The 26,203-nt window shown below is 40.8% G+C and overlaps 6 protein-coding genes across 6 annotated transcripts in view; 4 read left to right on the top strand and 2 right to left on the bottom strand.

Annotated features, from left to right (window-relative positions):
* Positions 1-990: 990 nt before the first annotated feature.
* The window catches only part of LOC143354611 (uncharacterized), a 66,754-nt gene continuing 41,541 nt past the window's right edge, over positions 991-26,203 (top strand). The window contains exon 1 of the mRNA XM_076788865.1: positions 991-1,158. Coding sequence (XP_076644980.1) covers positions 996-1,158 — 163 coding nt within the window. The 5' untranslated portion in view covers positions 991-995. The remainder of the gene's footprint in view (positions 1,159-26,203) is intronic.
* Positions 5,232-6,095, bottom strand: LOC143354582 (uncharacterized). The gene has a single exon (XM_076788834.1). It carries the CDS (start codon positions 6,093-6,095, stop codon positions 5,232-5,234), a length of 864 nt encoding a protein of 287 aa, XP_076644949.1.
* Positions 7,386-8,168, top strand: LOC143354620 (uncharacterized). Its single transcript, XM_076788873.1, has one exon. The coding sequence runs from the start codon at positions 7,434-7,436 to the stop codon at positions 8,166-8,168; it is 735 nt and encodes a 244-aa protein (XP_076644988.1). The 5' UTR covers positions 7,386-7,433.
* Positions 10,583-12,043, bottom strand: LOC143354619 (uncharacterized). The gene is made up of 2 exons (XM_076788872.1): positions 11,227-12,043; positions 10,583-11,159 (listed from the first exon to the last, which is right to left on the bottom strand). Exons 1-2 carry the CDS (start codon positions 12,002-12,004, stop codon positions 10,672-10,674), a joined length of 1,266 nt encoding a protein of 421 aa, XP_076644987.1. The 5' UTR covers positions 12,005-12,043; the 3' UTR covers positions 10,583-10,671.
* On the top strand, positions 16,093-17,064 carry LOC143354581 (uncharacterized). The gene has a single exon (XM_076788833.1). It carries the CDS (start codon positions 16,093-16,095, stop codon positions 17,062-17,064), a length of 972 nt encoding a protein of 323 aa, XP_076644948.1.
* On the top strand, positions 24,138-25,695 carry LOC143354580 (arylalkylamine N-acetyltransferase 1). Its single transcript, XM_076788831.1, has 4 exons — positions 24,138-24,192; positions 24,310-24,332; positions 24,690-25,189; positions 25,485-25,695. Exons 1-4 carry the CDS (start codon positions 24,138-24,140, stop codon positions 25,693-25,695), a joined length of 789 nt encoding a protein of 262 aa, XP_076644946.1.

The raw sequence follows: 26,203 nt of genomic DNA, 5'->3' as shown, positions 1-26,203 counted from the left end.
AATATTTCAATTTAAATCATTGTAAGAACCCATTACTGTTACTGCGAAACAAAACAATTATAATCTCAAATCTGATTCGCACGTAAGCCTACATTTTCACCTTACTTTCTGCATGAAGTATTAATCAATTTTCAACAACAGTGACAGCAAAAACTTCTAGAGGTCACTTATGAAGATGACCTTGACAATTCACATAAAAATCAAAGAACCGAATTTTTACCGTTGTTATTGTAATCCTAGATCTTCCATCCAACGAGCATTGTGTCAATACTTCGGACCCTACGGAAAATTTGTAAGACTTCTATAAAAATTTTAAAAATAATGTTCCATGAATAATCCCATAGAAACAAACTTAAATCCAAAAATGATTCTGAATGACGGTTTGTCTGTCGACTTTGTACGTCTGCTATCTTCGTCGTAGCAGCCAATGCTGTCGGTCTCTGTCTGGCGAGGTCTGTTAAAATTCTGAAAGTTGTGCTGGCTGTTGTAGCCACTTTTATCGCGACCACCGTGTCGATTTTCGTGATCAGAGTGGCGATTGCCTCGACCGATCTTGCCGTAATGGTTAGAACGAGAGAAGCCCGCGATTTCCAGGTTCCAGTAATTTATGATCGACGTGAACCCATCCGCCGCCAAAATTGCCAGGACTATCAACACCGCGAGAGCTTCACGTACGGTAAACATATCGGTTTTCTTTAATTTGCCGTTGGCCCGGTCTCCGCTTCCAATAGGGGACGGATACGTGTGTTTGGATTCGCAGTGGTACTAGTCGACTGTTTGTGAAAGAATATATGCGGTCGGCTTCTGTACAGGGTGGCCGGTTTTAAATGACAATTTCTTGAATACTATTAGGGGTACCCATAAGTAAACAATTATTTGCAAAAAATTTGATTTGCCTTTAGTTCTGCACTGATCCTTGAAGAGGAAACACATATTCATTTACAGTTTTCGGTAAAGCAGCCTGTGTTCAAATTTTTTTCTAACCCTGTAATAAAATGGCGGCGTCCGTACCTTCCGAGGATCATATTCGTCATTGCATACTTTTTCATTTTCATGCGGGATTTAATGCAACGGTAACAACAAAGAAAATTTGCGATGTTTATGGAGATGTATTGAAGGTCAACAAGTATCAACGTTGGTTCAGAAGGTTTGCTGCTGGTAATTATGACGGGCCTCGAAATGGACGACCAGTTGAATTTGATAATGACACCCTAAAATTTCTAGTGGAAGCTGATCCAAAATTAAGTATACAAGAATTATCGAGAAGCTTTCGGTCCACATGGTCAACTATACAATGGCACCTACACGAAATGGGAAAGGCATATAGGCAAGGAATATGGGTACCGCATCAATTATCTGGGACCAACAAGAATATTCGTCGATCAATTTCCACTTCATTGCTATCCAGATTTCGTAGAGATCCATTTCTTAGCAGAATCGTTACCGGAGATGAAAAATGGATTCTTTACGATAACATAAAGTGTTCCAAGCAATGGCTTTCTGCAAATCAAACCGCAATATCAACCCCTAAACCTAGCGTATCACTTAGAAAGGTGTTACTGTGCATTCGGTGGGACTGTCGTGGCATAATTCACTTTGTGTTGTTGAAACCTGGAGAAACAGTTACTGCTGAGTTGTATTGTCAGCAAATTACAACGGCTGTATTCAGAACTATTGAAAAAGAGGGCATCTTTAGTCCACAGGAAAGCTGTAATACTGCAAATTGACAATGCCCGGTCCCGCACAGCGAAACTCACTCAGGAAAAAATCAAAGAATTGCAATGGAAGGCTTACCGCACCCCCCGTACTCACCGGATATTGCTCCCTCTGACTATCATTTTTCCAGATCTCTGGAGCATTATTTAAGTAATAAAACATTCACTTCTGTAGAAGATGTAAGGTGACACCTTGAGTCATATTTTTCTTCACGAACCCTGGATTTCTATAAGAGGGGGATTGAAAATTTGCAGGAAAGATGGCAAACTGTCCATGATAATGATGGAGATTATACAGGGTGGCCCACATAACTCTGAACAGCTCAATATCTCGAAAACTATGCCATCGATTTTAAAGTTCTTAGTCTTAAATTGCATGGAACTGTAGGGCCTTTCTGACTACATAAACGTGAAGTGGCCTCCCTTCCCTTTTAACGGGGGAGGGGAGGTACCTTTATAATTTTAAATAGAACCCCCTATAAAATGTTACATATTTAGATTCTGCAGGAAAAAACAAGTCAATTTTGTCTGAAACATTTTTTTGCCACGTACTTCCATGATGAGATATAACAGTTTGAAGTTTCGAGTTGTAGGTACTTGAAGCGCTCGGAAATAGCGTTATGGAATAATACGCGCTTGAGTCCTTTGCTTATTCGTGAAGAAACAAAATGTACTTTAAATTAAATGTTCAAAATGTCCACCACGGGCTTGTAAACATTTATTTACTCGAAACATCAAAGTTGTTCTAACATTTTTTAACATTTCGGGAGACACTGAAGCGCAAGCGTCACGTATTCTTTGTTTCATATCCTCTTTTGTCGTCGGTGGTTCAAACATAACTTTGTCCTTTACATATCCCCATAAGAAAAAATCTAATGGTGTTAGATCGGGGGATCGAGGAGGCCATTGACGAGGTCCCCCACGACCTATCCATTTGTTCCCAAATTTTTCGTTCAAAAATTGCCTGGTGATGATTGCAAAATGTGGAGGAGCGCCGTCTTGTTGGAACCACATTTCTCTTCTAACGTGCAGTGGCACATCTTCCAAAAGCGCAGGCAAATGATTTTTTAAGAAATCACAATAACTTGCAGATGTTACAGTTTCTTGAAAAAAATAAGGTCCAATCACAAAATCTCCTATTAGGCTACACCAAACATTTAAAGACCATCGATGTTGAAAGGGAACCCATCGCATCCAATTTGGGTTTTCCACGGCCCAATAATGCAGATTATGTCTATTTACATGCCCTGAATTCATAAAAGTGGCCTCATCGGAAAAAAGTATTTTGCACAAAAAGTCATTTTCCACAACACCCTGCAGCCACTCACAAAATCTTACGCGGTGATCGTAATCTGCTATCGAAAGCTCTTGTGATAAAACCATGTGATATGGATGATACTTTTGCCGTTTCAAAATTCGTTGAATTGATGAACGACTTATATGTGATGTTTGTGCAAGTGTACGTTGACTAATATTTTCATTGGTGACAGCTTTAGGTTTATTGCGAATTTTTTTACACAATTCACCGTGCTCGCGAAGCCGCTTTTCTAAATTATGAAATGTTGCATGACATTTTTTGATCCCATAACGTTCAAAAAACATCACTGCTGCACGCCGATAATTTTTTTGGCATTCGCCTAACGTTAATAACATATTCACTTCTATGTCAAAAGTAGCCATAATCACAATGTTACTGCTTGAATAACAGCTCTAAACTGAAAACGTTTTCATAGATAAGTGAGTCAAACTCAAGAATTGTAAAAATTATTGTTTGTGTTTCTTCATGAATAAGCGAAGGACTCAAGCGCGTGTAATTCCATGACGCTATTTCCGAGCGCTTCAAGTACCTGCAACTCGAAACTTCAAACTGTTATATCTCATCATGGAAGTATCTGACAAAAAAATGTTTCAGACAAAATTGACTTGTTTTTTCCGGTAGAATCTAAATATATAACATTTTATAGGGGGTTCCATTTAAAATTACAAAGGTACCTCCCCTCCCCCGTTAAAGGGGAAGGGAGGCCACTTCACGTTTATGTAGTCAGAAAGGCCCTTCAGTTCCATGCAATTTAAGACTAAGAACTTTAAAATCGATGGCACAGTTTTCAAGATATTGAGCTGTTCAGAGTTATGTGGGCCACCCTGTATAATAAATTAAGAAATAAAAACTTGAATTTACTACAGAGTTTGTTTTAGATTTCAAAATAATTGATTACTTATGAGTTCCTCTAATATATGATTAGACTACGGATTTTATGCATTGTTTACAAAAATTAGTAGGTGTAATTTTGAGTAGCAAAAATATTAAGAAAATGTAAACATACTATTATATTATTTTCAATCTGCTGAACATAATAAGAAAAAAATGTCTATTTCACTTCAGTTTGTTGCAATTTAGGTAAAAAATTTGTATTTTGTATATAGATCCGCAGTCTATACAGGTCATCCGTTTTTAAACGGCCAAACGTCAACCAGCTATAGAGGACCCCACATGGAACAACTTTCACCCGTAACACTTTTTTTGATTCGGTCTTGATTTTTAGATAATTGCAAAAACCCTTCATTTTTTGCGTTCACTTAAGATTAAATATATTAGGACTGCAATTATGTATCTTGATGATTTTTCCTTTGTTTGGTTTAAAATAAATAGGGGCATCTTTTTTATTAAGTCAACTTTTTTGTATGACCTTTGGATCTTGGTTTTTTTTGACATGGGGCACGCCGTGGAGACTGAATGAAATAACTTCGAATCAAAAAAAGTGTTAGGGGTGAAAGTTGTTCCATTTGGGGTCCTCTATAGCTGGTTGACGTTTGGCCGTTTAAAAACGGATAACCCTGTATATGATATGTAGAAAAATAGTTTGGTAACCTAAAGTAAAATAGTTTAGATAACCTAGAATACTATATGATATATAGAAAAACAGTTTAGATAGAAAAATAGTTTAGATAGTCGTTTTGAGGAGGTCACAGTTTGGTGTAAATAATTTCTTCATAGGACGCGTAGAGGTCGCGTGAAGGTGATATGCCCTTTGCTATGGAATTGTCTATTTTTTAATGCTGCAATCGATGCAGCTCGATATTCTCTATAAAAAAGTATTAAGCCATTTATGTCAACAAATTATTATTTAAGGAGATATTTGGAATAAGACTTTCCATAATTTGGTCTTTATATTTTACTTTGTTTGTAGTTTTCAGTGTAGTGTTTAGGTAGCAGATCTAATATCAAACATTATATAATGTTGAACTTTGTGTAATCTTTAATAATGAAGAAAATTTCATTTTATAGCATTTGGTATAATTAGTCCTTCAATGTGCCGGAGCTTTCTATACTTATATCCTAAAACGTACGGGTGGGGTTGAGTTCAACGTGGAAGAAGTGATTTAGTTCAAGTATTTTAATCATCGAAATGAAAACATCAAACGTGACAAATTCCAATATAATGTCTAAAATTAATTAACGACAAAATAAAAAACAAATACGGCAACGAATCAAAACAAATTCTCATCGGTTCTCTTCTAACGTCGATGATGTCCCCCATGACCACCGCCTCCGTGACCACCACCTCCACCGCCTCCGTGACCACCACCTCCACCGCCACCTCCATGTCCGCCTCCGCTGGAGTATCCGTGAGATTTTCCTCCATGGTGTTCATGTTTGTTGCCATAATCCTCGTGATGCGCGTGGTGTTCGTCGTATCCATGTTTGCCCTGGAAACCTTTGTGGTCGTCGTCGTAGTGTCCCTTATCGAAGTGTCCCTTCTTGCCGTGATGATCGCTATGATGTCCGGAATGATGATGGCCGCCCTTCTTGTGGTGGCCGTCGCTGCTTTCATGGTGTCCATGATGATTCCCGTGTTTCTCATGGTGTCCACCCTTGTGGTAATCATCGTAAAACTTGTGTTCCTTATGGTACTCATCTTTGTGAGCCTTGTGATGATAGCCGTGGGTTTTTTCTCCCTTCTTGTGGCCCTTCTTGTGCCCGTACTTCGAGCCCTTGTGTCCGTCCTCGTGCTCGTGGTGGCTTCCGTGCTCTTCGTGCTCGTCGTGGTGGCCCTTCTTGTGTCCACCATGCTCCCCATGGTGTCCTTCGTCGTGGTCCTTACCGTAATGACCGTGATCCCCATGGTCGTGGTGATGGTGGTTCTTGTAGCCCTTCTCCCCTTTTTCACCGTGTTCCTCGTGATGGCTGCCATGATGCTCGTGACCACCGCCGCTTTCGTGACCGCTACCGCCACCACCACCTCCGCCACCACCGCCGCCACCATGGTGGCTGGCCGCCACCTCGAGGTCCCTCTTGCTCCTCAACTGTTTAGCCGAGGCCAAGGAGACGCACGTGCAAGCCACGGCCAAGCCGAGGCAGAGCCACAAACTTCTGGTCATACTGATACTTTGTGGACCAACCAGTGCTACCGACTGATCATGTCAATTCAACGCAAACCTTATATACCAGTCGTGATACCGGCGTGATCTCTACGTAATCGCTTTCGTTCCTCCTAGCTGCTCCATCGAGTTGATACAGGGGATCAATATTTCGTAAACTCGGCCCGCTCAGGTCCGTTTCGTCGCGCGAAGGTGAGACCAGGTGAGACGGGGACGATCGCGATGAACACGTTTTTTTTTTCTCGATCTAAACACCCCTTTCCAATTGACGGTGACTGTGACGCGAACGGACGTTGCGTCGCGGCAGACACACGGCGCCGATAGGCAATTGTCTTTTTTGCCGAAAAAAGTCAATCAATTTGCAGCCGGTAGAGCACCGCGGTCGGCGCGTTACAAAACGATCGGACCGTTCTTCGATCGGGTGAAAAATTTAGTTTTCACCGTTCACCGAATTTCTTTGCGCAATCGGCGTCTCACTTTCGTCAATTAAACCTGAACGTGATTTTTATCGCGAGTTTTGTCGGGACTCACCGCGCGAAATGTCGTCGACGCGGGAAAATGTAGACGATTACGCGCGGCATGATTACCTTTCACGAGCGTTCGACATGGAGACCAACAACCGTGTCGAGAGTTCCATAAAAGAAGCAACGGCGATTTGTGCTGCGGTCGATGACACGCGTTCGCGTCAATAAATACGACGCGATCGGTTTTCATCGGAAACAGACCGACGATTCTGTACTGCAACGCGTGGCACGGAGAAATTTCATTAAAGTCTTCGCTATCGTCGAATTAGAAGATCGGCGAGAAGTTTCGATCGAGTCGATACGTTCATCGTAGTTGACAGATAAAAAAACTCGATCGGACACCGAAAGCTCGTACGCCGGGCAAATTGCTACGAGTTACTTCTTTGATCGGAGAGCCTAATTACGAGTCGAAGCTTTGACCGTCGCGTCGGGTCGCGTTACGATAGTCGAAATCGCGTTACGACCGTTACGTAACGACACACAGCCGACAGAAAAACCGAAAAAGAGCGAGATTATCGTTTGCACACCGGGCAGAACAGATCCCGCGAGAGAGCCGGCGATTTCGATCGGGTTGCGTAACGGTTTCGATTGACGGTGCCGGATCGGCTGGAACCGACGAATCGCGGGCTAAGCGGGTTAAGGAGACGCTACTTTCGCAACGTCCCGCTAAAGAGCCAGGAAAGAGCCCTGCTTCCTTAACGCCGATTTTTCCCCGTTCGATATAAAATCCGAGCGTGGTCACCGGATTAATCATACCGAACGCAGCGTCGGCGCCGAACGTTTCGGTACCAACGAACACCGATCCCGTCGAACCATGAAGTCCCGCCTGGTGATACTGCTTTTCGCGACCTACGTCGCCTGTCAATGTCTGACAGCGGCCCGGGAAATCGGCAAGCAAGATGGCGACATGGAGGCAGCGGCGTCTCATCACCATCACGAGAAGGGCGGCGGTGAGGAGCACCATTCCGACCACCATAATAAACATGGCGACAAGGGCGAGAAAGGTTACAAGTCGTCGCACCATCACGAGAAAGGTGACAAGGGCCATCACGACAAAGACGAGCACAAAGGCTACTACGACGAGGAGGAAGGCCACAAGAAGAACCATCATCACGATGACGGATACTACGCCGAGCATCACAAGGGTGAGAAGGGCGAGAAGGGACACAAGTTCCACGAGGACGGCCACTATGGAAAGGGACACAGCACCAAGGGACACCACGAGGTCCACAAAGTAGACGAGTTCAAGAAGGACAAGGAGTTCTTCGACGAACACCATGACTCCGGACACCACGAGGATCATGGCGGTCATCATCACGATTACGGCCACAAGAAGGGCGGCCACTTCAAGAAGGGCCATCACGACGAAGGCGAGCACGAGGATCATTACGGAAAGAAGGGACACTTCGAGAAGGGACATCATCATCACGATCATAAGGGACACAAGAGCTCCGACGGCCACGATGAGCATCACGAGCATCATTCCAAGCATGGCAAGAAGGGGGGACACGACGACCACAAGTCGTGGGGATTCAAAAAGGGCCATTAAGCCCAACGGGCCCTTTTTTGTTCACGCGGATTGTTATGTTTGTTAAGCGTCGTGCTACGTTGAACTTTGTGTTTGATTGAAATATATGTATTTTTGAGACCCATGTCGATGTTTTGATACTATCTTCCTCTTCCTCGTTGAATACTGTAATAAACATTTTTGTTTACAAATATTGCGTTGCTTTCCTCACCGATTAGTTCAACACAATGTTCAAACACACATACGATGTTCGTGCAAATTCGAGCCCGATTGAAAAATAAAACACAATCGATTCCAATATTTATAGGATAGCATCGACATTAACAAAATGTCAGCACAAACTGCCGAGCGTTCAAAATGCAAGTGTTGCCTTAAAAAAAAATGAAAAAAATGCACTTTAAGATTTTGTTGAAAGATCCTTATAATTTCAATAATTGCCGTTATGGCAAGCTTATCGTTAATGGGATACATCCAATTTTCATTAATTAAATAACCCGAAGTATATTAACCCTTTAGGCGAAAATCAAGAAAACGGTCCAAAAATTGTCCACCTTTTTTCATTCAAATATAAATATTGTTCTCAGGTGAAAAAAGGCGATAATATTGGTAAATAATAGCTCTTCATTTTAGAAAAGTAAAAGATCGATTGAAAAATGCAGTAGAAAGTATATGGAATTTTTTACAACACGTTTAGGTATTAAAAATTTTCCTGCATGCGTAAGGCAACCTGCGTGGGTTAATAGATACAATTGGACATTTTCAAATTAATGTCGATCCAATAAAATTCGAACGTACCGAAAGAACTAAACATACACCGGGAAACTGTATCGGACCTCGATGCAGTTTTTGCGATCGAACGGAACGAAAGTTCCGCTATTGTTTCAAAACTTCTGTTTGGAAATACATCTGCGGTATTTGACAAGCCGGTTAGCGATGCTTCTTGTGATAGCTCGGTGGCTTCGCGTTTTTGCGTTGGACACGCCACGGTACGTTAGCTGACGCAAAAGATCGGATAAATAACACTTTCTAGGACGGTTAGCTCATTCGGTTTTGTAACAGGACTATTGTCACCGTGGCGGTTCCAATTTCACGAATAAAACTGTGTCGTAATTCTGAAAACTGAAGAAACATCCGAAACCATGTCCTAATTACTGCGCGAAATATTTAGAGGGAATTCCATTCGAGAAAATACTGTTATATTAGGGTGACCCATAAGTAATAAATTATTTTGAAGTCTAAAACAAACTGTAGTAAATTCAAGTTTTCATTTCTTAATTTATTATATAATCTCCATCATTATCATGGACAGTTTGCCATCTTTCCTGCAAATTTTCAATCCCCCTCTTATAGAAATCCAGGGTTCGTGAAGAAAAATATGACTCAAGGTGTCACCTTACATCTTCTACAGAAGTGAATGTTTTATTACTTAAATAATGCTCCAGAGATCTAGAAAAATGATAGTCAGAAGGAGCAATATCCGGTGAGCAAGGAGGGTGCGGTGAAACTTCCCATTGCAATTCTTTGATTTTTTCCTGAGTGAGTTTCGCTGTACGGGACCGGGCATTGTCAATTTGCAGTATTACAGCTTTCCTGTGGACTAAAGATGCCCTCTTTTTCAATAGTTCTGAATACAGCCGTTGTAATTTGCTGACAATACAACTCAGCAGTAACTGTTTCTCCAGGTTTCAACAACTCAAAGTGAATTATGCCACGACAGTCCCACCAAATGCACAGTAACACCTTTATAAGTGATACGCTAGGTTTAGGGGTTGATATTGCGGTTTGATTTGCAGAAAGCCATTGCTTGGAACGCTTTATGTTATCGTAAAGAATCCATTTTTCATCTCCGGTAACGATTCTGCTAAGAATTGGATCTCTACGAAATTTGGGGAGCAATGAAGTGCAAATTGATCGGTACCCGTATTCTTTGCCTATATCCCTTTCCCATTTCGTGTAGGTGCCTTTGTATAATTGACCATGTGGACCCAAGGCTTCTCGATAGTTCTTGTATACTTAATTTTGGATCAGCTTCCCCTAGAGATTTTAGGGTGTCATTATCAAATTCAACTGATCGTCCACTTCGAGGCCTGTCAGAGAGATCATAATCACCAGCAGCAAACCGTCTGAACCAACGTTGACACTTGTTGACCTTCAATACATCTCCATAAACATCGCAAATTTTCTTTGTTGTTACCGTTGCATTAAAACCCGCATGAAAATGAAAAAGTATGCAATGACGAATATGATATGAAGGTACGGACGCCGCCATTTTATTACAGGGTTGTAAAAAAAATTATACTTTTTAGAATATTTTGAACACAGGCTGCTTTACCGAAAACTGTAAAAGAATACGTGTTTCCTCTTCAACGATCGGTATAGAACTAAAGGCAAAACAAATTCTTTAGAAATAATTGATTACTTATGGGTACCCCTAATAGTACATGTTTATTACAGCGAGTAGAACATAATAAATACACAACAACAACACACGATTCGTTAAAATTACAAACGCTGGAAGCGGGAATCAATGATAATCGGAGTCTTTGTGGTACTTGTCTTCCTTGGCTGATTTCGAGCCTCCCTTGACAGCGTAATCCTCGTGATTCGAGTGATACGATTTCTCCCCTTCTTCGGCTCGGTGACCTTGATCCAGACTACGATCGTGTCCTTTGTCGTAGTACCCCTTCTTCCCGGTGTCTTCCTGATCGCGGCCCGAAGAGTGATGGCCACCCTTCTCGAACTCGCCCTCGGCCCCTTTGAAACCTTTATCGAATTTCTCGAACTTATCGAAATAACCCTTCTTATGATCCTCGTCGTAGAAATCAGTCTCTTTCTTGTACTCGTCCTTGTGGTAGACGTTGTGGTATCCCTTAGTCTTGTCCCCCTTCTTGTGATACGAAGAATGCCCGTAATTGCTGCCTTTCTCTCCTTTCGCAGCTTCCTCGTGGGAGTCATGCCGTTCCCCTTGGTCCACGTGCCCCTTCTCTCGTTTGCCATTCTCGCTGTAATATCCTGAAGCATTCGGCAATATTAGTACATCCCCTGTAATAAAACTTTATCATAACTTTAATAAGTTTACCTTCGCGATGTTCGTTATCGCGCTCACCCTGTCCACCTTCGCTAAACCGATGACGACTCTTACGAGCCTCGTCCCCATCCTCCCCGTGCTTAGAATATTCCTGCGTCGCATACTTCTCCCCGCTCACATCTTCGGAAGCGCTTTCGCCGCCACGGGAGCCATGAGATCCGCCATTTTCGTCGCTATGAGATCCATAAAACTCGCCTTGTCCCTTCCCATCGCCAACATCGGACTCCTCGGACGAGTGATCAAAGTCCCCGCGAACGTCTTCGTGGCTATCATTATCCTCATCCCGGTGATAATCCTCCTCGTCTTCGTGGCTATCTTCCGCATGTTCCTCGTCGCTGTCTCGCGTTTTATCGGCCTCGTTCCCCTTCAACGTCTTTTCCAAATAGTAAGGCGCCCGAGGCTTCGACTCCACAGGCAGCGCCACGTGGCCGGGCAATTGGTGGTTGGCATAGGTGACAATTTCTTGGCGGGTCCCTTTGTCCACGGGCGCGTACGGTTGCAGGATCGGCGCAACAGGTGCAGCGACGTACTGCGCGCCGGCGACGGCGTCTGGTGTGCGATAGTAGCTTCCACTTCCGTGATCGGTGTAATGCAGGTAGTAAACCGGAAGACCCTGTTGCTGGTTGTACACGTAACCGCTGGCGGAGCTCTCGAGGTCCTCCGCTCGCATCTTGCTAACTGTCATACGCTGCATCCGGGCCGGGCCTGCCTCGATCCGGCCTACGACGACCGAAAGGAACACCCACACCAACACCCTGTCGACGAGCATAGCGGTAACGATCGTTGCGCAGCTGCTCCTACGATTGAGACGGCGTTATTTCTCGCCGGTGGACCGGAATCCGCACTGGTACGTCTATCAATCGTCGGCATTGCTTTATATATCGGCACGGGAACGTGATTCGAGGCTGCGACCGGTGAATAAGGGATAGCAGAGTGGAACCGGGCATTCCACGGTCCAGCTCGATAATTCAAGTACACTGTGTGTGTGTCATTGACAGCGTCGCTTTACTTGCCGGCTGCTCCCGGGAATCGCGACCGATTTGCGTAACGCGTTACGCCGCCCGGCCCGACTCGGCCCGGCCCGGCCCGACCCGGCCTGTCTGATTCTACCGGCCTACGATCGTGATCAAGGCTGTCGCAGGAATCCTTTGGCCGCGTTCACCGATGACGTCGGACCTTAACAATGCCAGCTTGGAAAAAAGAGGTGAGAGTCGAATTCACGATACAGTGATTCGCGTAGTTGTTCAAGCATCCTTTAAATCGGAATAGCTTTTTTTAAAAGTGGGTCAATCGAAGTCGGTTTTTCTGCGAGGCTGGAAGGCTTATTTTCAGCCATTGAGAATAATTGACAATTGTTTCTGAGAGATGGCAAACTAAGGAAGCTGCGAGTCAATTTTTCAAGAATAAGATTTTGAATATTTTTATTCACCATTAAAATTTATCAAAGTTTTATTTATTATTACAATTTATCAATTTTCATAAACACTGGATCGGCTCTCTTGTGGGCTACCTGATTTTTAAATATGAATTATTGTAACTTCTTGACCGTTCTTACTCAATCCCATGTTTATTTGGTTACTACAGTGAATTCTCGATATATGTCAACAAAACGGATCTTGCCAGCGTCGTTTATCATCCAAGAGACATACTCGAGCCGTGTTATGTTTTCACTCCTCGGCGTCCGAGGTCTCTCGAGCTTCATGCCCCCTCACGGGGTATACCCCGCGGTAGTAGGGATAATTCCGCGACGTTTATCATCCAGGCCTTGGCGACATATATAGAGAAATCACTGTATTTACGTGACTATGGAAATGTCTGATCCATACACAGTCGGGGACTAAATTAAGTGGACACCGTTTAAAAACTTAATAACTTTTTTAAAATTGGACCGAACTACTCGAGGTTTTTTTGACATGTTAAAAGTATTAGTTTACTAAGTAATTCGTAAACAATTTTTTTTTTAATTGCTATTGCTCGAAATATCGAAGAAAAGAGTAAAGGTTACAATTTTTAACTTTTTTATCTGTACCTAGAATGAAAATTTAAAATATTATTATATTTACAAAATTTTCATTACTCGTCATCTATTAACCTAGCTTTTCGAAAAAATTTAAGTCATTTGACTTACTTTTAAAAAAGTTATTCCGATTTAAGGGATGTTTCCACAATTGCGCGAATCACTATATACAAGGCGTTCATAGTAACAGGGCCAAATTATAACTCTGTTATTCCTGAAGATAGAAAAGAATCGTACAGGAAAATTTTGCATAGTTTAACAAGTTTTACCACCCTATAATACGTTTCTTTACGGAAGTGGATCGTTGCAGTTGCTACGTACAAAAAACTTACATAATTTTAGAGTTTTAGTATGTAGAACAGTTTTCACCATTACTCCACGTTGATTGAAACTTTTGTAACATTCTCAATTTTGCGAATTCTACTTCAACAATTTAGAAGCTCGTTCTGGAAATCGCAAGGATTAACAGAAAGGTAAAAAGAGAATTTCACAGACATTGTTAGTTTAGCTTCAGTTGGCATATCGCCTGAAACCACACAATCTTTGCCTAGCTGATTTTTCTCCGCTTGTATGATGACTCCGGTCTGTGTTCTAATTTCACAAAGTGACTCGATAGCATGAAGCAATACGGGCATCGATTCGAGCAGCAATTATTTGTATCCGGCCCCGTTGCTGCTTGATTGATTCCACAAAATCGAACGGAAGCCCTCTCGCGATTTTAAACTCACGGCTTGGCCAAATCCGCGGCTGCAGAAAACACGATGGATCTAATCACCTGCACCCAACACCGCGAAAGAACTACGTTACGTAATACAAATGGTCGCCCCTCGTGAATTCCAACGGTGTATAAAAGAAATTTAACAATTTGTTGAAAAGTTCTATGCAGCAGCTGCAAAATAAGAAGTGAAATGGCGTTTGAAAGTTTTTGGACGGTTGACTTTCTAATTCCTCTGTGTAACGAGACACGAGTTTTTCAGGAGCGATGTAATAATAATATCGCTATAAAAGATTGTCTGTTTAATTATATAACTAAACAGCATATCTAAATGTCATTAAAATCAATAACGAACGTTCTAAGGAAATACTAAAAATTATATCAACAACGAAAACCATATACTGTAACTTTTAATGGATTAAAAATGATCCACATCACAAAAGTGTTAAAACAGTATATATGAACCGTTTATTGTTAGTATAGTGCAAGTTGACTTTTTTAGAAAATGAGAAAACGAAACATTTACATATACTTAATGTGAAATTTTTATTTACAAGCAATGTATAATTTAAATCTTAGAACGTTTCTTTGTTTTAATCAACTAGAATTTTGTTAATTAATACGATTGGATAACTGGAGCCTGTATCGAGAAAAGAAAAATCTTTTCATACAAAGTGAAACACTCAGGTTTTACTTCAACAAAGTCTCTAGGAAGTACAATTGCATAAAGACACAATACTGTCGGAGAACAAGTAAACTTGCTCCTAATATGCTGGAAGGTCTTTTTCCACATACTTTTATATAACATGTTGGTAGATGAGACTGAATTTAAAACGCTAGGTCGACAAAAGCGACCGCAAGAATTTAAAAACATCATATTTTATTAGCTGGTAAAAATTTTTTTAAATATCAATTTGAATTTGTATTTTATTTAAAGAATATTGAAAATACTCAGATTTCAATACTCAGAAATACAATATTTTATTTATTTTAATTTATCTTTTTTGTTACTCAAAATTCGTATTATTTATAGGATGATTCAATACTTTAAGAGAGATTAAAGTGTTTTATTTTACGCCAGATTATTAAAATAAAAATATTTTATTTTGTGGATTAGATGGTGGAAGTAAAAATATCTTATCTTACAATTTAGATTATCGAAATAATATTTTATTTTGTGATTTAGATCGGCAAAATAAAAATATATGCTTTTTGAAATTGAGATTAAAGTATTTTATTTTACGCCAGATTATTAAAATAAAAATATTTTATTTTGTGGATTAGATGGTGGAAGTAAAAATATCTTATCTTACAATTTAGATTATCGAAATAATATTTTATTTTGTGATTTAGATCGGCAAAATAAAAATATATGCTTTTTGAAATTGAGATTAAAGTATTTTATTTTACGCCAGATTATTAAAATAAAAATATTTTATTTTGTGGATTAGATGGTGGAACTAAAAATATCTTATCTTACAATTTAGATTATCGGAATAATATTTTATTTTGTGATTTAGATCGTCAAAATAAAAATATATGCTTTCTGAAACTTGTATATATTTCAAAATACTATTTTTTCCAAGCCAAGTAAAATGTAAAATACTGAATAGTATTTGAAATATTTATTTCACCAAATACTGGCCACCTGTGAAGCATGCTTCAAGAGAAACAGAATTATTCCCTGTTGACTATCTAAAATTTTATTTTACCCAGCTCCGATTCCAATTTCTTAATCCTAGCGGCCTGAAGGTCGTTCGCGGGGTACGGATCGTGGAACGCGAGCCTTGGCGGAACCGGTGAGATCGGCCGAGAATTTCACGGTGAAATCGGCCGATCGGACTTTGTCGAAACGCGGACGTGGCCGGTAAGTACGTCCTTCCAGATGCATTCTGCAGTCTTGGGCGAGTGGCGATCGCGTCGGAACGCTCTCGATCGGCTGTCGAGACATATAAAAGAGGTGGGCTTAGGGCCGCGTGATTAGAGTACACCCGAGCGCGATTCCGCGAGCCGGTCCGCTTCGGAGAAGCCTCCGGTGAATCATTACAGTCTGCGGCATGCCGCTTGAAAGGTTCGGTCTCGAGGTGAAGTAGACCGTTACAAACAAAGAAAAAGCGCAGAGAAAATGAACGTCTCGAGCAGAAGATGGAGGACCATTTACGCGGTCCTCTGCTTCTGGGTCGCCTCGACGAAGGCGTACACGGTTTTCGTGTACACGCCGCAGAGCCGGAGCCCAACGGTGATCGACACGAAGCAATCTTACGTAGAAGTCGAGGACCTGACGCGAGGAAGCGACTACCAGTCGTCGAGGCTGATCCCCATCAAGGCGCCGCGCGTCGATAAGCACCTGACAACCCTATCCTTGGAGCCCGAGGCTGAAATGCTGCCGGCTCACTATACCGGCGTGAAGCCGCCCGGCGTGGACCACATGGAGCTGAGGTACGCGGACACCCAGGCCACGAAGGTCACCCCGAAACATCAATCGTTGAGAGGATCCAATCAACACGGAGGGGCTGGACAGACATCGGGCAGCAGCCACGACGTTCAACGGCAGAAAGTGGCCAGTCTGGAGAAGGGACAGAAGGGCGATCACCAGAAGGAGAAGCAGAAGAGTCAGTACGTCGAGAGCGGTGGGAAGAAGAAGAGCCATTACGAGGAGGACGCCGACTCCGGACACGAGGAGGCAAGGGCTGGTGGAAAAGGCGGAAACAACCATCAGAGGAAGAAGAGCGACTATTTAGACAGCAAGGCCGGTGGCTACCGAAATGTTTATCACAAGGACGAGTTCAAGAGGGACCACGATTTCTACGATAACGACGACGAAGGCGGACACTCGAAGAAGCACGGCCGGTACAAGGAGAAGCATGTCGCGCACGAGGGCACGTACGAGAAGGGGGCGAGCAGGAACGCGGGCTCCGATGGAGCGAGAACCGGGAAGAAGGGAGCGACCAAGAACTCCCGGGCCGAGCAGGAATCCAAAGGTCACGTCGCCGGTCGCGGTTACGATGGATTCTTGAAAAACTTCCACGGATTCGCAAAACAGGCCAGCCAAGCGGAGGGTGGAAAGTTTGGCTTCGCCGAGCCGAAGGGGCGCTAGGCCTCTTTCCACAGGAATCTAACCGAACGTTTCAATCTGTAATTTTCTACCCGTCTTAGAATAAATCGTTAATTATCGTTTTATCGCTGACACGTCGATATATTATTCAACGAAATTTATTCGTTTGATCAATGGTTCGTGATCAAGCGCGCTTCCGCGAACACTGTTAGCGTGTATTATGCGATGAGCTTGATTGCAGATAATTATGCGATCTATATTGTACATATTATCCGTGCGATATTTAGCATAAGAGGGGGAAGTCGAATTATTTCATATTAATCACACTCATTGTTTCCCACGAGTTTTTTTTTCAACTTCAGTATTCTGAATATTTCGTTTTGATGCGATTAACCCTCCGATGACGGCACCCGGGTCTATCTTGACCCAGAGTATTAAAATCGCAATTTAATTGCTCAATTTCTATGCATGATTGTGAATGAATAAAGTGTTACAATTAGAAATATATAATAATTGATTTTGATGCGATTAACCCTCCGATGGCCGTACCCGGGTCTATCTTGACCCAGAGCATTAAAATCGCCATTTAATTGCTCAATTTCTACCCATTGATTTGAATGAATGAAATGTGACATTAGTAATATCAAAAATATGTTATAAAAAATTGACGATTATACCTGTGAATGGTGTTAAGTGACATGAATTTTATAGTCGCGAAAAAGGTCCGCTGTAGTATTTACTTTTTATTGTGCAGAGTATTTATTGATATTTTTCATCCGAATTGTTTGGTTACAATAAATGAGGATAATCGAAAGGTGATATAATAGTTGAGATGACACGGTAAAGAAAGGAATAAAATGCGAGAACTCGGCGAAGAAAATTATTATGGTTTCCGTGGAGCGCATTAGCAAGAAAAATCAATTTGCGTGCGATCTGTTGTTGCGCGAAACGTTTGTTTTGCTTCGATCACGTTCCTCCCCCAGCAGGTCTTTTTATGTTGAAACTGTTTTCCATCACGAGCTCGGAATTTCTCATTTCGAGTGTCATCGATTCCAAACGGAACGAGGATCTACAGTGTACTTTCATATTTCCTGCAGTTCATCAGGACGTATTGTTCCGTTCTCGTTTCTCGTTTCTATTTACGTGGCAGCCAATGATTCGCCTATGCACACCGACTCCGGCTTGTTTCGCGCGTCGACCGACGGAGGCCGGTTGATTAATGGATATTAATAATGCCGAGCATTGTTGCGCGGATAAATTGCAATCATTCCGTGTATCGGACCACATGAAAATAAGAGCTCGTAATTGAAACGAGCACGGCCGACCGAACCGTGTATCTCGAGGCACTACAGTACCGTTCCTAGTTCGCAATGGCCATCAAGACTTACATCGATATTCGCTATCGCTGGAATATTTCAAATCGTTCGTTCGATCACTCTTGGAGAGTATGAACAAATGATTTGGACACTGCACATATTATAGCGACTTATGTAATTGTTCGAACACTCAATCAGAATAATCTTTTTCAATGTCGATCAAACGATTTCAGTTTTTCTACGATGCTAAAAGAATTTAATAATTACTTCGAAAATGATCCTCTTCGTCGATTTTGATGACCTTGAGATATGTTATCAAGGTCGTGTAATTATTTAGAAGAGGCTTCTCCTCACCGATTTCGATGACTTTGAAATATGTTGTCAAGGTCATCATTCTCAACAACTCTCTCCTATACACGTTACCGCCAGACGACCTTGGTTTGCGAGATATATGCAGACAACTGTTGAGATGACTACAGCGAACTCTACCTTTTCCCAATGACCAAATTTGCCCTTTAGGGCAAACGGGGCAGGGATTCTTTTCAAATAGCTATAGAAATCTAACCCTCCGTGGTCTTTGGCAACTCCAAAAGAAATTAAAATACTTATCCTAACTAAAGTTTGTACGGCCATTCTGAATAAATTTGAGTTAGGTCTGGCCCCGCTCCTCCTCTGCCATAAATGGCAAATGTGGCCATTGGGAAGAGGTGGGGTTGTCGATAGTCATCACAACATATTTTTGTAAAAATCTCGCAAACCAAGGTTGTCGCGGCGGTACAGGAAAAAGTAGTTTAGAATGATGACCTCAATAACGCATTTCAAGGTCATTGAAATCGGCGAGAAATACCCTGTTCCGAATAATTACCCACAACTTTTTCGACTTCTCATTATTTTGGTTCTTATTAACCCACCCTGTAGATTCACGACTTTCGACGCGCGCGCGAAGACAAAGACGCCGTACGAGTGTAGAGGCGATCGTACGTGTGCCCGGTAGTCGTGCGTCGAGCGCATTGAAACGCGGCGCGAGTAATACATAAATCAACCGGTCTCCTGGCTGCCATATCATTTCGTACAGTAGTCGTGAATGAATGGACCAGCGTTTGAGTTATCGTTCCGGCCGTTCCCCCGGAATCCAGCATGGGTCGCGTGGTCTCGAGATCTTTCGCGCGCCCATTTTCTTCTCTAAAATATCATTTTAACCGAGAAAATCGCCAGTTAACCAGCGAAAAGAAATTCCTCTGGGCCCTGAATCATTAGCGAAACACCGGGGACGTAATGTCGTCAGATAGTTCCACGGGGCTGGCGTTCTCGAACGGAGGAAGGTTTAAAGAAAAAGGTCAAAAAGAGGTGGCTTCCTTTAAAAGGGCGTTCAAGTTTCATCATATCTACATAACTTTGGTCATTAGTCGAGCTTCTGACGGTACCACCTATTATAACGACAGGAGAGGTAATCAAATAATAAAACCGTTCATTGTTATCATTTCGTGCCCCCCCCGAGTTCACAATGTCCACTCGGAAGTGGATACCAAGTTTCGCCTACACTGAGGGTAATTATAAAATACTCGTGGGGTATGTCGGGAATCTGATGGCCCAGTTTTTTAAAAACATCAATACATTGTACATTTAATCGATATCGACGATACAAAATATATTTATAAAAGCACATACAGTTGGTAAAAAAAGATCTGGTATGCCCTTTAAAATAAGTGAAACTTTTTTTATTAAGCAAAACTGTGATTCACAGGAATTGCGAAGAAAATACAGTTTTCTCAATGTATGTCCCAAATATCTAACCAATAAAAGTCCCAGAACTATCCCCACTGCTACGACAAATACCCTGTGAGGGGCTAAGGAGCTCGAGAAAACTTCGGTCGCCGAGGGGCGTAACATAACCGATATATGTCCCTGGGTAGAATCGTGTTGTGGACATATATCAAGAAAACATTGTAGTAAATATTGATTTTACAATTTTTTTATCCAATTGAAAAATGGGGATCTTGTAAATGAATGACCAACAAACTCATTGACAGAATATGTTGATTGCAATGGTGCTGGCTTTAATCAATAAATTTTATTTAGAAAAATGTTTGTTGAACGTTACTGCTAAGAATCGAACGTTTCAAATGTAACGTAATAATTCTAAGTGACTTTTTACAATACAGCAGTAATTTCATAAATAATTCAGTGGCACGTACGCGTAAGAACGAATAAGAATTAATGGAAACGGTGCTAAATAATATATAACGAACGCGTATGCGCGGCGCTGATTAATGAGATGTTAAACAATAATATCGCTACGTAGATCAGAGACGTTGATCGCTTTTAAATGCGCGCGACGAGTGCTGATTTGACCTCGGCGTTCACCGATGACGATCACGCTCGACCGGCTGTCGAATTAATTTTCGGTGAATATTTTATCGTGATATTAATGCTACACGGTACCCGAATGTTGACCACTTTTAATACGAATCTCGCATTATGCGATGAATATGGCGGACCGACCGTGCAGTGCCGCCAGATGAGGGGAGGGAGCACGAATCGAGGGGAAAATGTTACCCTCTCTCTGCCAGTGCCGGTGACTGCACGACAGAGACGGAAAACGTCACGTGACCGGGCCGCGGCGGAAGCGTGGTGAAATAGCGCGGTGGAAGGGGTAATTAGAGTGGGGGAACAAGTCTTGGTCTGGCGACACTGGATCCGTGGAGTTTAACACTAGAACTACCACACCAGTCAAAATGACTGGTTTGACAACTTTATTTCAAAATTCCTACTTCATGTTATATTTTTTCTCCGCAATGATGTAATGACTTTTGCAGGGATAGCTAAAGGAATAATATAATAAACTTTAATTTTGTTTTATTCATTTAAAATAAAAGTAATTTTTTATCATGGCTACTTATACCAGTACCAGTCAATGTGACTGGTGTGAACTTATTGAACCGTATAGTATGAAGGCAACGACCATAACAACCGACAATTTTTTTACAAGCTTGTCGCTGGCATATTAATTATTAGCCAAAAGAACCACACTGGTTGGCACAATACGCGGAAACGAAAGAGAACTCACAAGAATTTGTAAAACGAAGAAGGATACCATCGCTTTTCGTCGCTGCTGTATCGATCAAATGAGATTACACTCACAATTTATAAAAGTAAGCCGAAGAAGAAAGTTTTTATCCTGAGCTCAAAACATAAAACCGTCAAAATTGGAAAAAGCGAAAAGGGTCTACCTGAAACGGTCGAATTTTATAATAAAACAAAATGTGGGGTAGATATAGCAGGCCAAATGGCAAAAAAATATAGCGTGAAGTCGGGATCAAGAAGATGGCCACTTCAAGTATTTTTTAATATTTTAGATTTAGCTGCCATAAATGCCTGGATTTTATATAACGAAACCACAGGTGAGCAGATATCCAGAAAAGATTTTATGTTTCAATTAGCAGACGAACTTGCCGCTGACTATGAAAAATCACGGATAGAACAAAGAACATCTGAGATCCAAAGTACGTCAAAGAACTCACCTTCTTCACGCAAATGGTGTCGGATAGGGTACCGTAACAATAATAAGACTATCACCCTTTGCAATCTTTGTAAACAATATGTATCCGGAAAATGCACGCAGAAGAAACTTTACGTTTGTAAGAACTGTGACGAATGATAACTTTTATACCTAACAATTTAAGTTATATTTGTATTTTATTTATTCTGTTACGTTTATTATTATCATTATATTATTATATTATACTTCTTATATTTACCAATGGAAATTTATTTTAATATTCTTGTTACCAAAGATTTTGGTACTAAATATTCTTCATTATTGTACTTATTGTTATTATTATAGTTGTTATTATATAGTTTTTATGATCTCAGAACATGCCGTTCCTTTTGTAAGATAATAATAAATCAATAAATATAAAAATATTCTACTATTACGTATTTTTAAATGACCAGTCATTTTGACTGGTTTTGGTAGAGATAGCTACGTCTCAACTGTCGGTAGTTCTAGTGTTAATTTCCCGCGACGATCCCCGTGCAAGTGAATTAAGATACGAGTCGCTCGTTTGATCACAGTCGATTGCAACGTTCATCGCGCACTGTTTCTTTTGACCGCTCGCTCATCAGTCGGAAACGATTTGCAATATGTAACAGGACGGAGATGTTGCTTGCACGTGTCGAAACGATATGACTAGGCCGATTTTAATATTATTCGGCAGACCTATTCTGAAGGGCCTCAAGGGTACGCTGAATTGTCAGAGAATTGGGAATCGACGAGCTAATTTTCACTTGACGAGAGGAAGCTTTAAATACCAGACGATATGTGACGTGAGAGTTCATTTGAATACGATAGTCGATAATGAAACATTCGGATAACCTATGCGAATTTGTTAACAACGGACGAAGCTACGGCGGTCGTGTGCATTGGTGGTGAATACAATCAGCCGCAAAAGTATTCGTCCACCCTTTAAAAACGAACAACTTCTATAAAATTGGTTCAAATGGCTTGAGATTTTTGAGATGTTAGAAGGAATAATATACTAGGTGATTTACGAAAAGAATTAATTAAAAATTAACATTGGTCGAAATAGCAAAGAAAAATGGTTATGATTTTTAACTTTTTTGTCTGTGCTTATAATAAAAATTTAAAATATGCCTTTCGTAGATCCAAGTAAGTTATACGCATGCATAAAATTAGAACAAAATCGATTGAGGTTGCTACGAGCTACAAATAATTAAAAATGGTAAAAATTAATAAGTTACTTAGATCTGCAGAAGGCATATATTTAATTTTCATTATAAGCGCAGATAAAAAAGTTAGAAATCATGACCATTAATTTTTGCTTTGCAATTTTGACCAGTGTTCATTTTTAATTAATTGTTTCTATAAATTACCTGGTATAATAATCCTTTTAACATCTCAGAGAAACTCAACTCGTATGAACCAATTTTATAAAAGTTATTTGTTTTTAAGAGGTGGACGAATACTTTTACTCTAAATTATTAGGATTATAAGCGAATTGGATTTGAAAAAATAAGTGGAACACAAAACCGAGTTTAATGTACTTTGAGGTTACTTGTAATATAGAATTTTGGATTTCGTGTAATTTCAGCTTCTGTAGGTCCACGTACATTTGTCTAAATGTTTGCAGTTTAATAGCAACCGTGCAGTGAAATAAAAATGATGGAATATTTAAAGAAAAAAAAAATAAATAAATGAAAATATCCGGTGAATATTTCAATATTTTAATAATCCGTAACCCGTGTTACTTTTAACGTTGAACTGCCCTCGCCAACAGTTCCTCTGGTTTTGTTCGGTAATTTCATTTGGTGTTTTAATATTCAGGATTCTCGTGGCAAATGGAATTCTGTAAGGCGTTTTAATTAAATTCCGGCGAGAGTGTTTAAAATGTTTATTTTACCGCACACGCTCATTTAGGGGACTCTGCGTCGAACGTGACGCGATCGTCAATGAAGTGTTACTCTTTCGCAAGCCGGGTTTTCACTGGTGCACGCAAAAAATGTGGCACATAGCGTAATCATGTCTTGCTTGGATAGATACCATGTATAGACGAAATAACAATGTATCTAATTGCAACAGCGACGATTGCAAATAAGCTTCGACTTCTTTTTCGATAATCATAAATAGGCTGGAATTTACGTATTTGTTGCAACATTAGTATGGAAAACTAAATTGAACATTTTAATAAAAATACGGTTGAATATTAATCTATAAATCTGAACAAAGTTTGGTAATTATTTACAAAAGGTACTCTCCTCCGATCTTGATGACCTTGGAATATGTTGGTTAATCTATATATGTTGGAACACCTAAATATCTCCGTTATTATGAGTCGTATGAAAAAATTCCAGAGAAAACATTTTTTCTCAAGGTCATCTTTACAAGATCTTAACGTCACCGGTTTTTTTTTTATTAAATGAAACCATATATTTTTTGCTTATATTCTTACAGAGGGCGATATAAATCTCTTCAAGGTCAAACGAATACTTATTTGACCCTCGAAACCCAACAACGTTCGTCTGAAAGCTTTATTCGTATCATTCATATTTTACGAGATATTTAGTTTCCCGTAGAACCCAAATGACTACATAACACATATTCAAATTTTCATTGCAAGCCCCGCTAAAAAGAGTTGTAAAAACCAACATTTACCATTTTTTTTCCCGCGTTTAAGTGCGATTTTTCCAAAAATTCTCATTACACGTCCCCGAGCAAATTAATGTGGCCTCGAAGAAAAACCTGAAGTCGTCTGGTCCATTTGTGAGAACGTGATTCGGATGTAAAGCGTGTGCCACCGATTATGAGACTGACTGTGTGTTCGATTCTTACAGGGGCCAGCTTTTACAACACGTTTGGCGCTGCCACCCGACTACGATAACGTGGCGGACTTCATGTGCGACGCGTTCTACAAAGATGAAGCATCGATTCGAAGTATGGGTAATACTCCCGCGATCGCGACGCCATTGTGGCGACATATAATGCACGAGCAAGTGGAGGCGGGTCTGTCGATCATCGCCGAAAATCGAGAGCACTGCGTGATCGGCGCGGCCTTGAACACGGTTGTATACCCATCGGATCCATTGAAGTTGGCGAAGTACGCGGAACAAAGCGATTCACCAGCGATCAAGGAGGTCCTGCATTTCTACAGCTACGTATCCGGTCAGCCTAATGTTTACGAACGGTTCTGTGTGCCGAGGATGTTCGAGTTGACCAGCATAGCGGTGAGCAGAGACCATCGTGGTCTTGGAATAGCCAGGAGACTAGTCGTCGAAAGCTGGCACCTGGCACGCGACTGCGACTATGCGGTATTCCACACGGCTTGCACCAGCAGGTGACTATACTATACTACTCCTGGGAAAAATCATTCGACCGAACAACACAAATGTCTGTCATTGTAATTATTCATAATTATAATGTAGAAAATATTTCCTATATCTTCGATAAAATGCGTCACGTACATACGGATTTTGATCTAAGCCTCGCGTCCGTGCTGTGACATAGATCGTGTAGGGCCACTGTTGCTGGATGAGGGGAGGGAGCACGAATTGAGGGGAAGAAGTTTAGAAATATAGTTAAATTATGGGATACATGTAAGTGGTAATTAATGCAACATTTCTTATACGCAGTGCAATGATACATTTGTGTAGCAGCTATGGAATGCAAGAAGTGTGGAACATACCGTTTGATCAGTACGTGCGGAATGGTGAATTGGTTTTCAAGAACATTCAAGAACCGGAAAATATTTGCAGAGTGTTTATTGATTTTTTGAGGGAATGTAGAACATACTGTAAGACATCTAAAAAGTGTACAAAACTATTACCACCACCAATGGACTAGCTTTAATGCACTAAACTTTTATAAAATTCGATTCTTCGTGTATTAATTGGAAACTTAATAGCCATTCCAAAGCCATACTATACAGGGTCGATGAACTTCTCTTAACATCAGTTATAATATTATAAAGTTGAAGTAAATAATTTCTCTTAATAAAATATCGACTTTCAAGTAATCCATAACGTGAAATAACCTTTATTTTAAGGATTCAAATACATTTTAAATATAATATTATCTATAATATAAAATTATACAAACATTGAAAACAGAAAAACGAAATTTCTATTTATTAAGTTCCTATCTTGAATAATAAAGTGTGCGACAGTGTAGATTCGAATGAGACTTTCGAATAAGACGAATAAGATTTTCATTTTATAAAAAAATACAGTCAAACCTGTTTTTGTGCGGTCCTTTTCTATGCGATTTTTTTTTGTGCGATTTGGTTTGTGCGATATTTTTATGCGGTACATGAATGATAACGGCATAACACCCTTATAACACCCTCGTAATG

Source organism: Halictus rubicundus, chromosome 5 (assembly GCF_050948215.1).
Source record: "Halictus rubicundus isolate RS-2024b chromosome 5, iyHalRubi1_principal, whole genome shotgun sequence".
Lineage (NCBI taxonomy): Eukaryota > Metazoa > Arthropoda > Insecta > Hymenoptera > Halictidae > Halictus > Halictus rubicundus.
The sequence above is the reverse complement of the archived record's forward strand: the minus strand, read 5'-3'. Positions and strand labels throughout refer to the sequence as shown.